The sequence below is a fragment of the Gymnoscopelus braueri genome (assembly GCF_963280865.1).
Source record: "Gymnoscopelus braueri genome assembly, chromosome: 15".
Classification (NCBI taxonomy): Eukaryota; Metazoa; Chordata; class Actinopteri; order Myctophiformes; family Myctophidae; genus Gymnoscopelus; species Gymnoscopelus braueri.
Window position 1 is genome coordinate 18,487,395 of NC_137620.1, and position 19,038 is coordinate 18,506,432.

Consider the following 19,038-nt stretch of genomic DNA (forward strand, 5'->3'; position numbering starts at 1 on the left):
ATGAACCAATAATTGTAAGGATAATGGTTATATTCAATCAAAGTCAAATTCTTAAAATGAGCAGATACAGGTATGTCACTACCCTTTTGGATTAATAACAAAGACTTTTGTTTAGAATGGTTCTCAGCGTAATTGGATTCATTTTTGGAATTTGGAATAATGAAGTAAACCTCCTGAGTTGTGGAATATATTTATTCATTTATTTTGTATTTTTAGACCTCCATGATGTTTGACCTGAAGAATGGACTGCCTCTTCATTCTGTCTCCAGAGTCATCTGTGTCTTTCTTCTATTGACACACTCTACACAAGGTAATTCACTGATCTGTAACTGTTTTAATTAAAGCTTTTATATACAGTATAGTTCATTGTTTACACTCTCCAACAACAGGCTTCCATGTTAGAGGGAAGCAACAAATGAAAATAATTTTATTAAGGCTCATTATTTTGTGATTTTTATCAAGGCAAGGCAGTTTTATTTGTATAGCACATTTAAACAACAAGGCAATTCAATGTGCTTTACACAGAACATCAAGCAAAGGAAACATAATTATAAAATGTAATTAGGATGCATAAAACAAAAGAAGTAAAATGTAATAGATACAGTTACAGTGCAGAAGAGATATACCTGTATATAATACATTGATCTTATCAGAGAAGTGGATATATCACTCAGCACAAGCTGAACCTGCTCAATTAGGAACTTGGGAGGAAGGAGGGAACATCACCCAAGCAACAAACTGTTTGTGATGATGCAAAACAGTAAACGCCTGAGAAGAGCCAAGGGCGCTAGGGCCTAGGCCAGTAGTTCTCAAACTTTTTCGTGTCAAGGACCCCCCAAAAGATATGTATTTGGCCGCGGACCACCATTTGAAAATGTTTTGTGTCAGGGACCCCCAGAAGTCAAGATCTATGTTAAAAGCATTCAAAATGATTGAAAAAGTTGTAATATTTTTCGAAGTGACACGCTGTGAGCTTGTAGATCTGCTATTTTTGAATAGCCAACAAAATGGATTAAGTGGTTAAAATGATTGTGAGGTTCTGTTAACTATTTTGCCGGGGACCCCTTGGTACTCCCCCAAGGACCCCACTTTGAGAACCAATGCTCTAGGCTACATAGAAGTTTTGCTTGTTTGTTTCGGCCGCTGTTAGAGCACTAAATGTGGACGTGGCGATAAACAAAAACAAAAAAAGGAAAGCATAAGACAACTAGAAAAAGTGCTCCTCGGAGCACAGGTCTCCGCCAGGTCAGGTTAGTTATTGTGGCCTCCTGGTGGCGCTATAATAGGCCAATGTGAAAAGGGTGGCATTTCTTCCTCGGCCTAGTGGGAATGTGTGTGCAAATTTTCACGGAAATCGCACGCCACGTTCATGATTTCAGACATTTTGTTCAAAACGGCCCAATCCTGCAAACTTTGGAATTCAACCTTAGCCAATCAGGATGGAATATGAAATATCGGACAGATGCGTCTTGATCACATGACTATAGAGATACTGTGTACCGATTTGCGTGATGTTTGGATAAAATCTGAAGGATTAATATCCAAAAATGTATTTGACATAAGTCGGCCTCCTGGTGGCGCTGTAAAAAGCAGATGTGAAAAATGCAGTGCAGATGTTTTTCCTTGGCCTCTAGAGAGTAGGCGTGCAAAGTTTCACGCAGATCGGTGCAGTTATAGTTAAAAATGCAAATCGGCCTGTTATAGCGCCACCATGAGGCTGATGTGAAAAGTTTTAAGTGCCATTTCTTCCTCGGCCTAGTGGGAATGTGCGTGTGCAATTTTATGGAAATGGCAAGCTGCGTTCATGATTTGAGGCAGTTTGTTGAAAACGGACCAATCCTGCAAACTTTGGATGGTAACCTTAGCCAATGAGGATGGAATATGGGAAAGCGGACTGATCAGGGTTGATCACATGACTATAGAGATACTGTGTACCGATTTGCATGAGGTTTGGTTAAAAACTGTAGGAGTAATGGGAAAAAATGGGTTTTGCACAAATCGGCCTCCTGGTGGCGCTATAACAGGCCCATGTGAAAATTTTGAGGCAGAGGTTCTGAATTGGCATCCAGGGAGTGTGTTTGCACAGTTTCGCAACGACCGGGCCAACGGTGCCGGAGATTTGGTGGTAACACACAGACAGGACACACGGACGGACGGACACACGGACGGACGGACGGACAGACAGGGGCGAAAACATACTCTCTCGCCATGCCTTTCGGCCTGGCGGAGACAATAAGTGTTATGACACTGTCTATGCTTGATCAGTTGTTTTTGTTTGAGAAATGCTGCTCATGCTATGTATAAATACGTGACACTTGCACATTGATTGATCCTGTTGCTTTATACATCTGCACATGGTCACTTTGCACAATGTCATTTGGGTGAACATTGCTGTTTTTGGTATATTTGTCTATTTTTCTTGCTTTAATATATTTTTGTTATATGTACTGTATGTAGCACAATCTGCAAGACAAGTCCCAACAACATTTCGCTGCTTGTAGTCAGTGACAAATAAAAATGTCATAAAATCTTGAATTAACACATCAATCTCTCCTCCCAGGTGAGACTCAGGTGGTCGCTCCACATCAGCCAATAGTGGCAGTACTTGGTGATGACATCATTCTGCCAAGTCACCTGAATCCAAACATTAGTGCTGTTGCAGTGACTCTGGAGTGGACAAGACCAGACCTCAAGCCTAGGTTTATTTACGTACGACAGGGAAGACGAGAACTTCTTCATCTGAAAAATCCAGCCTTCACTGGAAGAACATCTCTGTTCATAGAGGAACTGCAGAACGGCAACGTTTCGCTGAAACTGTCCAACGTGAAGATCTCAGATGAAGGGACTTACAGATGCTTCCTTCCTGCGATGAAGAGAGAGGCTTCTGTTAAGCTGGTTGTTGGTAAGTGGGCTAATGTAGACCAATTATCAAATTCTGTCTGGTTTTCCTATTTCACAGCATGACTGGAGGCTCTCTAGAACAGCGTTAGTCTGTGCAACCCCACGCAAATTGACCAATCAGGGCTTACGCTGTTAAATGAATTAACAATTATTTTAATAGACGCACATAACCACTGCCATAATGCCATAATGTCCATTGTCCAAAATTGTATTTATTTGAATATATTTGCGTATTTAGTTTAGATTTAGTATCTCTAATACAGTTACATCTCCTACATTGTATGGATAATGTTTACTGTTGACAACACTGTTATAAAACTATTTACTGTAAGCTTTTTGTCACTGTTGTTGTCAAACAGTGACAATTATTCATGTTTGTCCAATAAAACCTGATTCTGATGACCTTCAAGCTAACCTTGACCCAATGTTATTGCTATTTTCACCAAAGCACTGACATCTGTTACATTGATTAATTATAAAATCAATTCATGATTTATTTTACCTTATTGGATTGATATATGTTTGTCCAACAAACTATGAATGCTTCAGTTCCAGTTTTTGAAACCAAAATCTTCTTCATTCCTTTAGGTTCTGCCTCCTCCCCTGTCATCATCTTAGTGGGGATCAACAGTGATGGAGTGGTTTTAGGGTGTGAGTCTAAAGGCTGGTATCCTCAACCTGAGGTGTCTTGGCTGGACAGTGAAGGAAAGCTCCTTCCTAATGACGCCTCAGAGACATTCAGAGGTACTGATGGTCTCTATGCAGTCAGAAGCAACGTTACTGTGAAGAAGACTGACACCTTCACCTGTAGAGTTCAACAACACAACATCAACCAGACCAGAGACACACACATTCATGTTCTTGGTAAACTTGTTTGCTGAAGTCTTCATTATATGAAATCTTTGAATTTGTTAACACTTTACTTTATACTTTACTTTACTGAACTGACACTGATATGCCCAGGTGTAATAGTTGCATGTCTACTGTTTGAAACAAGTCTCTATGCGTTCCTAGGTGCTGTTTCCTCCCCTGTCATCATCTTAGTGGGGATCAACAGTGATGGAGTGGTTTTAGGGTGTGAGTCTAAAGGCTGGTATCCACAACCTGAGGTGTCTTGGCTGGACAGTGAAGGAAAGCTCCTTCCTGCTGAACCCTCAGAGACAGTCAGAGGTACTGATGGTCTCTATGCAGTCAGAAGCAACGTTACTGTGAAGAAGACTGACAGCAACACCTTCACCTGTAGAGTTCAACAACACAACATCAACCAGACCAGAGACACACACATTCATGTTCTTGGTAAACATGTTTGCTGAAGTCTTCATAATAAGAACACTTTGAATGTTTTAACACTTTAATTTACTGTCACTGATATGCCCAGGTGTAATAGTTTCATGTCCACTGTTTGAAACAAGTCTCTATGCGTTCCTAGGTGCTGTTTCCTCCCCTGTCATCATCTTAGTGGGGATCAACAGTGATGGAGTGGTTTTAGGGTGTGAGTCTAAAGGCTGGTATCCACAACCTGAGGTGTCTTGGCTGGACAGTGAAGGAAAGATCCTTCCTGCTGAACCCTCAGAGACAGTCAGAGGTACTGATGGTCTCTATGCAGTCAGAACCAACGTCACTGTGAAGAAGACTGACAACAACACCTTCACCTGTAGACTTCAACAACACAACATCAACCAGACCAGAGACACACACTTTCATGTTCCTGGTAAACTTGTTTGCTAATAATATCCTCATACACACTTTGAGTGTTTTAAACAACTGAGTTATAGTTTTATAACTATAACTCTGTTATTCATATTTTTTATGATTAACAGCTGCTGTGTCTTTAATCATTTGTAGGAGATTTCTTCATGGGTCAGTCCAGGTCCTCTGTTGTTTATATCAGACTAGCTGTTGTCTTCATGTGTTGCTGTCTTGTAGCAGTTGCTGGCTTCGTTTTATTGAGACGTAACAACAGTAAGACACAAATTCACTTCTTAAAGCTTTTTCATAAAAGTAATTATTCTTCTATGGTTGTTGATTATTATTATACGGTATGATATATCATATCATATCATATCATGTCACATCACTAAACATACAGTACAAGTGTTCATTTACTTTAAATGTTCAGTTCTACTCACATTGAGCTTTGAGGTGAAACTCAGCACTCAGTTTTCCCCTCAGTGAGTCTCTTCAATGTAGCCTAGATCTCATAATTACTGAAATGTTTATACAGTACTATATTTTCTAGAGCATGTATGCAATTGGTCTTCTGTTTGCTTATTTTAAAGCAGCACTATGTAACTTTACTCTTCTACCCCGGATTTGAACGCAGTTTCCTGCTCAAGTGCTGACATTTGTTACCATTGAGCTAATAGAGCCTGCCTGCTTACTTAGGGGATAAATGAATCTCTTGACCATCAGGTCAAACTTTGTGTCAGTCAGATCCTGTGTCTAGCTAGGTGAAACATGACTTTGATACGATCTAAATGTCTTAATAGAAGAGCAGGGAGGCAAAATACAACCACCCCAATTGTATAAGTTATACTGTATAAGTTATACCGTATTAACATACTCTACCATACAGATTGGACAACATAAAACATATTAATTAAAACAAGTTACATAGTGCTACTTTAAAGTAAATAAAATATATTTTTTTACCTGCATTACTTCTATTGCATTTATTTAATTTCACTTTGAAATTTCCCTACAAAAGACAACATGAGCACATCAAATACAAACAACTTACATGGTGTTCTTTATTCACAGAGACTCAGAGACAACATGTGGATCAACCAGGATCTGAACAGAGAGAGAGAGGCCTGCTGATGACAGAGAGAGAGAACAACATGGACAAAAGAATGACCAAGAAGGAACTCAGAGAACAACTGAAGAAAACTAATGAACTGCTGATAGAAAAAGACAAAGAATTGACGGAAAGTAATGAACTGCTGGCAGAAAAAGAGAAACAAGTGAAGAAACTTCAACAACTGACAGAAAAAGAGAAACAACCCGAGGTAAGTAATAAACTACTGACAGAAAACAATAGCGATAATTTGAAGCAAGAAATGGAAGGTCGCGCTCTCTCCGTCCTCATTCACCTCTCGCTCCGGTGGTTCCTTCACCTGGTTCATACACACCCTTCTCCCTCTGTGTCTCTCTTTTGAATGAACCCGGGCTCCCATTCATGCCAGGGACGGCACACCCAGCTCCTCTCCCACTGGCTGCGTATGACCCTCGTTCAGATTGGCCAAGGTAACCACGCCTACTGACGCGGTCATTGTCAAGGCTGCTATCAGTCAGTACTCAACGGTGGAATGTGACTCAGGGATCAACAGAAAAGCATTGTACATACAGAAAACGAAAAAAGAATAGAATGGAAATTTCCACATACATGCAGAGGATAGTACATCATGCTTTAAGAAATAAATATGCTTAAGGAACTAACAATTAACATTGACTGTCAGAGTTTATTCATAATGTACTCACCCCTTGCCAGCGATTTGCGTTTTATAACCCTTTTCAACCGGTCACAGAATCGTTGATCGTTTGTTGATCGTTTATCTGGCTGTGTTTATAAACACACACGACAGATAGAGACGCACTGAAGTTTTCTCTCTACGTCACCATTTCTTCTTCTCCGCTTCCCAAATAGGCTGTAAACGTCATATCCGGTGGCTGTAGACGTATTTTCGTAGACGTAAATGCTTAGCTTAGCATCGGATCGGATTTCAGATCGTTGGTATACACAGCGACGATAACTGTTAGTCGTCCAGAGTAAAGAAATATACAACCGGGGCTCTCCTTTCGTTTTTCATACCGTGTGAAAAAACATGTTTTGCCCTATTTTGGCCTAAAAATCGCATTTTTCAAGCTAAAACCGGAAACCGGAGATACGGAAATCGCTGAAATTGCTTCCGGGTGAGGCGGAGGTGAGTGGAAAGCGAAACTGATCTCAGAATGTATAGAAAACAGCACGATCGTCTATTAAACCACAATTAAACAATAGAACACAGATCTGCGTTCTGGCCTCTTCTGGCAGCCCACGGTTTTATTTAATAGAACGCAGATCTGCGTCCATGGCAGCCAATGTGTTTCCAAAAACAATTAATACACAATACCTCTCTTTCGACCCTGTCACAGAATTGAATGTGTTACATTCCTTTCACAATGAGAGACAATTGGTCTCTGACCTGCAGAGTGCAAAAAGGCTGATATCCCATCGCTTAGCTGAGGACCCAAGAACGAGATCGAGTTGCACCAGACACTCTAACGAGGTTATCCCTGTCATTCAAGTAAAGTAAAGATTATTTTGAGTATAGCCTACTTATGTGTGGGCGAGTCTATGTAAAGGGCTCTTATGTAAAACTAAAAGGAAAATAATTAATTAATGGACAGTGGATGCCCAGCTCGGCAAGTTGCCACTCCCACCGCCAGACAATTCCAGCACGAAGGCAAGTGAATAACTAACATTCTGTTCTGTGCGCATGCGCACATGTAGGCTTGTGCATGCGGATGTTACGTCATTAGAATACCGTTCCCCTGGGAAAGAATTCTCCATTACACCACTGCTTGTAACCCCTCTGTCAAAATCTGTTATGCATGTTATGCATTTCAGAAAGGTCAGTGGAAATAGCCTTGTAGGTGTGAATTTACACGGCTGATAGCCCACTGGCCTTGGTTTCAACTCTGGACAGCCACCATGTCCAAAGAACGCCGCTCGCCCCCCCTACCCCCCCCCCCCCCCAACATGACATCACACAGTGTTGCTGTAATAGCGGCAGACCTAACAAGATGGTGCTACTTGTCCATTGAACTCGAAGGTCGGGGGCCATCTTGTTTGTTCGTCTCATTCTTCATAGATAAGTTGTGAGGACATATGAAAATGTGACACATCACATTCTGTGTGTTGAGCTGCAAACCTAACACCAGGAACTTGATTAGTTTTATGACACGTTGTATCACAATAGAAAGATTAACCACATGAACCCTGACATCTATCTCTCTCTCTCTCTCTCTGTAGTCTCCAAGGCCTGGCCTGCCTCACTCACCTGTCTCTGGTAACGCCACACCCTCCATGACCCCAGAAAGCAGTAGTCCTCCATTACTGTCACCCAACCATGATGTCGAGCCCCCCATTCCACCAAAGCCAAATATGACACCACATCCTTCACCTTCAGGTGAGAACTTCAGCAGTCAGCAGCACTCAAACATCATGTCCCGATGTTCTAGTGCCGTTTGTTTCATATAGCAGAAAAACAATATTCATCCACCCCCACCCTCCCACTGAACCAACCCCGCCCCCTGAACAATTATTTTGAGGTGTACAGTAAATTGTGTCCTATTGATTGTTGTGAATGTGCTCCACTCCCAGACCACCCCAACGAGGAACTACGGTTTACATTCCCGGTAAAGAATGGGGTGGTGTTGGGACCAAACAGCTTGGGGAACCAGACTGACTACAACTTCTTGCTGAAAGCTTCCCATCAAGAGACCCTGACCCAGAGGTACTGTAGCACTCACACAACGTTTTGTCCTCATTTGAATGTTTACCCTATTTATACTTTGTCATATGGTGTCATGCTAAAATAACTGTTCTACAACCCCACAAGCTCACTGAGCTTGTAGATTCGCTATTCTCAATTTTTTATACAAATGTAGAACTTTTTATTTATTCATGTATTTATTTATTTAAAGGACGTCTTCAGCCATTTTTAACTCTTCATATATAGTTGGTCCTCACTAATTTTCATTATAATATGGGACCATTTCTGTCTACTCACTCTGTGTGTCAGAGGACGGTTGTGGACAGTTCAGAAACCTGACTACGAGTGACATCATCGACGGGGAATCGAAGCTAACAGAAACCGCAGGCTTTCTATTGATGGAAAGTTAGTATTCTATAGTAATGGAAGCCATTTTTCTTGCGTTAATAAATTAAAAAAACATTTGAAACTGGCCTCCTGGTGGCGCTATAATAGGCCAATGTTTAAAGGGTTACATTTGTTCTTAGGCCTTGCACGGCAATCGGACACAGCATTCATGGTTTGAGGCATTTTTTTGAAAAAAAAAAAGTTTGCTAAATTATAGCCGTTTCACACTCAGGTCCCGGGTGCGCACTCCAGACCGCTTGGCTAGTGTGAATGTAGCGAATCGACCCGCGAAACGGGTAACCGTTCCGTTCCCGAAACCACCTCCGGAGGCAGTTTCGGATCCGGATCATGCGTTTTCGGGTACGGTACGCTGCAATGTGAAAGCAAGCGTACCATTAGACGGAAGTGGCCCGCTATTTGGAATTGGTGACGGTATATAAACTCGACAAAAACAGCCAACAAAAACACTGCTCTTCTAGCCGGTGCTACTGAATGAATGAAAACGCCCCAGAATGCATTGCGCACTTAAGGTGGGCTGGTGCATATTACTCTTAAGGTGGAACATAACAATTGAAATAATAATCAACTTATATTATGGGAGCCTTTCTAACAATTTTACTCATTCAATTCTGAACCGATTCTTAAAATTTAAAATTCTCTATTAGCTGTGAAGGGCCTTCTTTCATGTCTATCAGTCATGAAACATTGGCGGGTCTCCATCGCGCATTTCAGGTGCGCGAGCAGCGCATATAGTATATCTTGTGGGTATCTTGTGGAGTTTCAGCTACTATGCATCCCAGAAATATATAGCTTATAAGGCTTTGTAATTTGAAATTTGTAAGTAAATATGGTAACTCATTTAGATGTAGGCCTACGTAGGTTTATAGTTTCCCAAGGACTATAGCCGTTTCACTCATGATGCAATTTCTCTTTCATAACAGATACATACATGTGCCAGATAATCCCCACACCAAGAGAGTCAAAAAAGAAAAGACGTTGGATTGATGTACTTTATTTAGACATGAGACATGAGAAACAGTACATGGAAGTACAATTCACAATACAAGGTTTCAGTCATTCAGTCGGACTTCACTGTATAGGCTACTATAGTTGCCTTTTCATAAATGATATATTTTTGTACTTAAGCTGTCTTTAGTTTATAATATTTAGAGAAATTTAAAGTTTCAAATACAAAAGTATTAGTAGTTGTGAAGGTTAGCAAATTGGACATTTAGACTGAATGTTTCCTGTATCCTCATCTTGCGCTAATGCACACAAGTGTTTCACCAGGTTTTATTTGTGTTGTTTCTCATAAGCGTACATCCGTTGTCCGTCAACAACACAGAAGTCTGTGGCTTGACTTCTGTGCGCTCACTGTGTTGAGCGCTCAGTGCGTTCGCCCCGCTTCGGGGCGAGGCTCCCCAAAGACCGTGCACTTACATAGATCGCCTCCCCTCCCCAGCATAGCTCTCCAGCCGCAACCCTATATTTCTGCGTGACGACCACAAACATTGTCGCATAGTTGATGACGTCTGTGTCCACAGAAGAAACACTATGTGCATGCCGCCACCTATAGGATCGGGGGTATACATGCAAGTGTTCTTTGGTGCGATTGGATCTTGGGCAGTGTGAATGCTGGCCAGCCAAGCGTACTCGGGAACGCTTCGATTCAAACGGATCCAGTGAGAAACCGCCCTTAGACCTGCTGGTGGCGCTATAACAGGCCAATGTTAAAAGGGTGGCATTTGTTCCTCAACATAGTGTGAATGTGCTTGCAAAGCTTGACCGCAATCAGGTGCGATCAGGATTTGCGGAATTTTGTTCAAAACAAGCCACTACTGCAAACTTTAGATGTCAATCTTAGCCAAAGAGGATGGAATATCACATGATCACATGACTATGGAGATCATGTGTACCGATTTGCGTGAAATTTGGATAAAATCAGAAGAAGTAATATAACAAAAATTGTTTTACTTAAGTCGGCCTCCTGGTGGCGCTATAAAAGGCAAATGTAAAAAATGCAGGGCAAAGGTTTTTCCTTGACCTCTAGGGAGTGCGCATACAAAGTTTTACACAGATCGGTGCAGTTATAGGTAAAAACACAAATCGGCCTGTTATAGCGCCACCATGAGGCTGATTTGAACATTTTCAAGTGGCATTTCTTCCTCGGCATAGTGGAAATATGCGTGCAAAATGAAAATGAAAAGGAAATTGCATGCTGTGTTCATGATTTGAGGCATTTTGTTGAAAACGAAGCACTCCTGCAAACTTTGGAAGCCATTTTTAGCCAATCAGGATAGAATATGAAAAATCTGAAAGATTTTTTTTCGTTAAATGACTATAGAGATACTGTGTACCGATTTGGACAAAATCTGTAGGAGTAATGTCACAAATCGGCCTCCTGGTGGCGCTATAAAAGGCCCATGTGAAAAATTTGGGGCAGAAGTTCGGAATTGGCATCCAGGGAGTGTGTGTGCACAGTTTCGCTGCGATCAAGCCAACGGTGGCGGAGATTAGCTGCTCACAGACGGACGGACGGACGGACGGACACAAGGACACACGGACGGATGGACGGGGTGGAAAACATACTCTCTCGCCATGCCTTTCGGCCTGGCGGAGACAAAAATAAATTTTAAAAACCTATAACCTAAGCCTAATGATTATATCACTGGTAGGCGGGTTTCTGTGTCCACAGCCCTATGAGACACAGACTGAGTTTGTACTCCCCCTATAATGAAAGGGACGCCAGGTTGAAAGTGGTTAAAGGTGCCTTACTGGTGCACTATTAGGGCAGTTTCAGACTGGATCCGTTTGAATCGAAGCGTTCCCGAGTACGCTTGGCTTCTCCCAGCTGGTCAGCATTCACACTGGCCAAAATCCTTTCGTGCTCGAGAACATTTAATTTAGCAGTAATGGTAAATATGTGCCTCATGGGGGCACTGTTGACTATGGGGTTTTGGAAGAGAGAATGTCATTCAGAAGAAAAGTCACTCTAGAGTGAATAATAAAGTTTGACTGTGTTCCTGATGTTGTCTTGAGTTATAATAACAACAGATCAACAATACACAACCAAAGCAGTGTGTGCACTGGTCTTTGAAACCTCGAAATGTAACGTCGTCTGTTAATATGATATTGGCGTCACGGACGCATCCTTGGTATGACGTCACAGACTCATCCTTGGTGTATTTATCCTTATAAATACGTTCGCCACACATGTGTTTTTTGTTTATTATTTTTCACGGCTCGCGCTTCTCAAACACTAGCGGGATTATTATTTCTTGTCAACATTCAAGTAGAACTATGAGAAGGTATAACCCAGCTAAAATAATGCGTCATTATAACAAATATATAAATGATATATGATTAGCAGTCCAGTCTGTCCACTTCCTTCTCTTGGTACGGATGGATTCACACTGCCGCGTTCCGTTCCCGACTCCGCAGCAATCGGACCCGAGACTACCTCCCCAGGTGGTTTCGAGTACGGTACGGCGATGCGTTACGGGGAACGGTTCGCTACGTTCACACTACCACAACATCTGCCATGTGGTCTGGAGTGCGCACCCGGGACCCGAGTGTGAAACGGCTATTAGTCATGTTAGGAATGAACAGAGCTGGTACAGAACCCATCTTCCTTTACTTTGATGCAGCTGGTTTCTTTTTGGGGGTTTTTCCCCAAACTTATTTCATGTAAACATAGTATATTTTCTGCAACACTATGTCAAAAACACTGTGTTTATTTCTCTGTCTCGAGCAGTTCAGACATGGAGCTGCAGTTCAAGTGTTATCTCCATATCAATGACAAGAAGACCAACTGGCCCACCTCCATTCAGGTCAGGGTCAATGGCACGCTGCTGACCATCAAGAGAGGACACAGCAACACCTCCCATAAACCCTTGTACTTGAAGCACGTTTATAAATCTGGGAGAAACGCCATCCAGATCAATGGCACCGCCCACTGCCTTGTGAGTTCACACGATTACATCAGTTAATCCCCCTCTGCTCTGTGAGTGCTACCACATCTAGAATTCAACAGATGTACTTGGGGGTCAAACTCTACTCACACCTACATCCCTTGTTCAACGTCTCTCAATTGTGACCTTGACCTTTTTAACCAAAATATGTATAATCTTTTAGCCAACTGACAATTTCCGCCAAGTTTCTTGAAAACCATATTATACAGTATATATAATGACAAGTTGTCGCCAGGTTGACAACATGAGGATACAAACTGACGCCATGCAGACGCTCCAATGTTGCGGTGCTCTCACTTTCTCTCCATCCACTACCACTGAAAAAAACATGTTTTTAGTTGCCTCATATTAATATTTAATGTTTTCAATTCTTATTTTTAACTTGGCCTCAGTAAAAAAGGAACACCTCAGGTGCTGTTAAGTGACTGGGTGGGCATAATGTGTTTTTCTCTTCCAAAAACTGGACATTTTTCTTATTTTTAGCAAACTCAGCATAAACAACTACAAAGGAGGGAGCAGAACTAGGGAAGAACAAAGCTGATGGAGCCTGCTGGTTGGTTGGTCAGGGACCAATGAGAAGGCTGACAAAGGGTCCATTGGTACCTGCGGAAACATTAATCCTGTGTGTCTCTTGTGTTGCACAGTCCCACAGGTTTGTGGTGCAGCTGGTCCACATCCACAGGCGGTCGGTGCGATCCTTCCTCCAGGAACTGTTGGAGAAGAAACTGCTGCCAGTAGAACACTGCATCACAAAGAGTATGACCTACATCGTCTACCGGATTAATTTACACAGACCTTTACATTACAATTACATCATTACATGAGCTTACTCAAGCTTTAGGTTGTTTGCCTTTGTATGCCTTGAAATGCAATGCTGCTGCTTCACTTGTTAACTAAACTAACTTGTACATCATCACTGTTTGTCCAGTTCTGAAGAACATAAGCAGCGTGGTGGCGTCAGGAACCAAAAAACTTGGCATGGAGCAGACGGGCATTAATGTGTCACTAAAATGCTCCAAAACCTTGAAACGCATCCAACTTCCCGCACGAGGGCAAAAATGCAAACATGTTGAGGTATGTGAACTTTAAATGGTAAATGTTTTATGGTTCAAACCTGGATTTCTCTCCAGGGATCAAATAAAGTTTGTCTTATCTTTACCAGATACTGATGGATCACATAACTGTTTGATTATTATTATGATGTTATGACATAACATGGGATTTTTCTCAACAGTGCTTTGATCTAGAGTCATACCTGCAGGACAACTGTGAGAATGACATATGGATGTGTCCTGTATGCAAGTAAGTGAAAGGATATTACCAACATCACTTACAAGCTCAAAACACGTCACATTGTAACACGTTGTGAGCTTGTAGATCTGCTATTTTTGCTGCGCGGCCCTAGCATACAACAAATCTTGTTAATGGAACAAAACTATTGCTCTCCACAGAGACACAGTATTACTAGAGGATCTCGAGGTGGACCAGTACATTTTGGAAATCCTCAAAACCCTCCAGAAGTAGGTTTCTCCACTTCTCCTTGATTCCTAATCTCACTGCATCAAACTGACATAGTTAAAGAAAAGTTAGAAGTGAAAACTGAATGTATCTAACAAAAGGTCTTTATGTTCGTATACAGTAGCTCAGAGTTTGAGGAGGTCACCATTGAACCTACGGTAAACTGGAAACCTGTGCCCAGAAGCCAGAGCCATGCCCAACATCAGGCAGATGATCTCCCAGTTGGAGCCTGGAGGTAATGGGGACTAGAACCCAGGACCAGGAAAAGAATGGCAACCAGGATGTACTCCATTTAATAAAAGGGAAATCAAGATAGACAATAAGAGCATCACCCAGAGCCAAATTGCATTACATTTTGTTATATTTCTTTAACTTGTACTGTAACTGTAAAATCACACATAAGATTTGTATGAATTCTGAATGAACACGTAAATGGTTGGGTTCAGTCATTCCTAATTTTTTGCTAATAAAACATCCAGTATAACAGTCCAACCATACATTTGTTAGTATAACAACTCATATAAAATATGGAGCTGTATATATATATATATATATATATATATATATATATATATATATATATATATATATATATATATATATATATATATATATATATATATATAGTTTGTTACATAGTTTGTATAGGGTGTGTGGGTGCCTTGTATGCAAATCAGGTGTGCCATTCCATCGAGGTGATTGGAGGGGCAACTTCTAGGCCAGCTCTGATTGGTGGGGGGTTCCAGCTCCATAGTTGCTAACCACTATGCGTTTCCCTATAAGAAGATCCCAAACCATCTTATATATTATTTGATACACTGTGAGATTGGTTACGTTATTCTACTTCATAACTGGCTTGTTTGATCCTTTAGTTTGTTATGTTATGTTAGAGAGATATAGATGTTGTTTTTGGTTTATTTTGGATAGGTAATATTTATTCATTTCAACTTAGTTCTGTTTTGTTTGGTTACAAAGTCATCGTCAGTTATTAAGTTCTCTATTTTGAAGTCTACTTTGTTAATCCTTCTATTGCTTATTATTACTCTTATGTTTCTATGTTATATTACTTTTGTAAATAAATACTTTATCTTCATTTGAGAAACCTTTGTCATTGTGGCTGCTTGGGACCTGGGGAAGATGGGCACTTTCATGTTGTGTCTTAGGCACCCCTAGACCAGTGGTTCTCAACCTGTGGGTCGGGACCCCCAGGGGGGTCCCCACATTATTTGGGGGGGGGGGTCCCCAGGTGACAGTGAAGTGACAATTTAAAGAGGTGGTGCCATGGTTTTGCACTTTTTCAGTTTTTCATGTGTCTATGAGGTTGATAGAACTTCATAAAGCCCCCCGGTGGTGTTTTTATGGTGTTTTATGTCTTCTCTGACTATTTGGAGTTTCTTCCTGGAGGCTGAAACCTTGAGGGTCAAATGTGCCAATAGAGAAACAGCGCTTTAGTGACATCACAAAGCCATACCCTCCCCCTCATTATCATAACACAACAGGTGTGGGCATGAGGAGGAGGAGGGACTAGACAGGTGGGTGGTGCTAAGGTGGTGGAGGAGGTGCTAAGGTGAGAACCAGGTATACTTAATGAACTGGAGGCGTGTCCACATAAAAACATAATTTTAACAATTTCTGTACACTTTTTTTTTGTTGAAAAAAATCCTTACATAATAATAATACCTTATGATCAGGTTTTAGGGTTGAAAAATATCATGGCACCCCATCTTTAAAGACTTTTAAGACCGTTTCAATGCCTTGGGAAAAAAACATAATACTTCATCCAAAGTAATCAACAAACTATACTATAAAAACTGGTCAAACATTGGCCAAATTGTCAAATAATATTAGAAAGGCAAACATTGTGAAAATAGATCTACAAGCTCAAAATGCCTCGCAACGCGAGGCGCTGTGAGCTCGTAGATCAGCTATTTTCACAATATTTATCTGAGGAACCGAGTCAAACTAAATGTAATGCCTCAACTCCTACAGTACATTCCAAGTGCTTGTCAGGGTCAAATATGATTATTTTGGGGGGTCACGCCACGGCCTGAAAAGGTTGAGAACCGATGCCCTATAGACTAGGGCATAATACTTGCTCCCAGAACTGATGTCTAACTTGTGCATTTACATGCACTATATTAAAATTATTTCTACAAAACTTGTTAGCAAGAGCATGCATGTTCAGGCTCATGCTAAGAATTGTGATGAAATGTTTGCCATCTGTTTTTTTTTTTCTCCCTTCAATTCACTCATGTTGACTACTAGAAAAGGTGAAAGTTTAAATTAAAAAAGGAATCATGTGGATCTAGGGTTAACGGCATTGCTCCAATGTGGACCTCAGACTTGGATCCAATGTGGAACCCCCTTAACTTCCATTATAAATGTCAGATATTTCAAAAAGTATAAAATGCAATAATGCATGTCTGTGTGCATACAAAGTTTGGTGCTGATCGGTCCTTTGGCGTGAGAGATTAGCCCCAGACACATACGCACGCATGCACACACACACACACACACACACACACACACACACACACACACACACACACACACTCAAATGTTGTATTTAAAAAAAAATTGTAGGCTACCTCAGTAAGTATTAATGTCATGAGTGTTTCAGACTCTGGGTGTCTTTTTGCAATTGTTATCAATGTGAATGAAGTTGTGTTTGCTGCTATTGCTTTTCATGTCACCTTGACTTTATGCGCTCTATCCACCTCTTTTTCAGGGCGCCTCGAGTTGGAAAAAAACTATATTAGCTCAAAGCAGATTATCGCTCCAGTTCATTATTGCTTTACAGTAGATGTGCTAGACCCATTTGTACACTGTCCATGCTGAACTGTACCCCTACAAGCTAGCTCTGTACACTGTCCATGGTGCTGAACTGTACCCCTACAAGCTAGCTCTGTACACTGTCCATGGTGCTGAACTGTATTAACCCATTAATACCTGAGGCTGATTTCTACAAATTCCTTCTAAATCAGTAGTTCTCACACTTTCAAGATTTTTAAAAAATGTTCAAAAATAGCTGATGTAAAAGCTTGCAGTGCGACACGAAGTGATGCGGTGTGAGCTTGTAGATCTGCTATTTTTTTTATAGCCAACACCAAAATCTAAATTGACACTGATACTTTCCCAGTTTTAATGGGTGTACCCTTACAGTGTAGGCCCTAGACCAGGAGTACTCAAATATAAATCTTAAAGGTCCACAAATGTCCGTAAGATCAGTCATAAGCCACATACAATCCACAGATGTATATATTTCTATACAACTGGCAACTGCTGTGTTCAGCTGTTAAACACACAGGTTCAATGTCATTTGTTCCTAGCGTGTTGTCATCTCTCTGTCTGCAGTACGAACTCTCAATGAATGAAACCAACAACATTTGGACCAAACCAAATCACCAACAGTGGAATAAGTAAGGAGCACTGCGTGCAGTGCACACAAGAGGTAATTCTGACTCATTGCGTCGCAATGGCATCTTGCAGATAATACAAAAATAATATATTATGAAAAGTTAGCATTATTTGCTATACTTTGCCAAGAGTTCGGAGATAGTTGTGGTTTGGTCAGGATCTTGGCCTGTGTATTTGAGGATCACTGCCCTACACTATCTCTCAAATACATTTTAGATCTTGAAGAGTAAACCCACATGCATTACCTGTGTTTTACAGGAGATAACAACAAGCATATTCCAATTAATAAGCAAGTTTAAAACATGCAGTACTATAAATAGCAAACATTTGAAATTAGACACCATGAGAAGATAAGGCACATTCTACAGTACCGCAAAGTCACAAGGCACTGAGTAATGGAACAGGTTTACAGCAGTGATTCCCATAATCTAAATATAAACAGGTTAAACCAGATTCATCCAGTCGTCCACTTGCAGTTCAAATCACAACCTTTGACTTGAGGTGGTACAAGCATAATTGACACAAGAAATTAACAATCACTCTTTGTAGAATACAGAAGAATTGGAATGACAGTAATCTGCAACCAAGATTGCTAGAGGAACTGTAGATAACATATGTGTACGGGAGAAAGGGTGGAAGACTGTAATAACATGTAGGCTACAACTGGCAATCAATGCAACTGTTTCGTGACTAGGTACAATAATAATGTCACTGCAATGATAACTTTGTGATTCATACATAACACGTCATGACATATGGTTTAATGCAAAAGATCAGGTCCCATTAGAAATCAGAGCCACTGGTTTAATTCTATAACGTCTGACTAAAATCTACTATTCCATCAAGTGAAACAGTTATACTTCCTTTTGCATCTCTATTATTATTAGGGCGTGTGTGTGTGTGTGTGTGTGTGTGTGTGTGTGTGTGTGTGTGTGTGTGTGTGTGTGTGTGTGTGTGTGTGTGTGTGTGTGTGTGTGTGTGTGTGTGTGTGTGTGTGTGTGTGTGTGTGTGCGAGCTCGTGCGAGCTCGTGTGTGTGTAGTTTGATGTATTGTTCTAGTGGGTGTGACATGTATAGTCAGTCTAGTAAAACCATAAAATACTGGGTTGGTCCAGACAAGAAACAATGCAACACAACTCAATGCTTGTTATGAGTCTTTGGTGATCCCTGTAGACATAGAAAAGGTAATCCATGCTTTTATCTCCTCCAGACTTTATAGTGCAATGCACTTTATTCGAGATGTGACATACAGTATACAAGGCCTGATGGATGCTACTGCACACGTGCTAACACATTAGCATCATGCCTAGTTTGTGAGAATAGGAGAATATGTTGTATACTGCAGTCTGCACTGCAGTATACGTACAC

At 41.0% G+C, this 19,038-nt stretch overlaps 1 protein-coding gene across 1 annotated transcript; it reads left to right on the forward strand.

The window, feature by feature from the left end:
• Nucleotides 1-225: 225 nt before the first annotated feature.
• On the forward strand, nt 226-4,629 carry LOC308101404 (butyrophilin-like protein 2; the record flags this gene model as incomplete). The annotated part of the gene is made up of 5 exons (XM_080450826.1): nt 226-310; nt 2,561-2,902; nt 3,490-3,765; nt 3,916-4,197; nt 4,331-4,629. 5 exons carry the CDS (start codon nt 226-228, stop codon nt 4,627-4,629), a joined length of 1,284 nt encoding a protein of 427 aa, XP_080306952.1.
• Nucleotides 4,630-19,038: the final 14,409 nt, after the last annotated feature.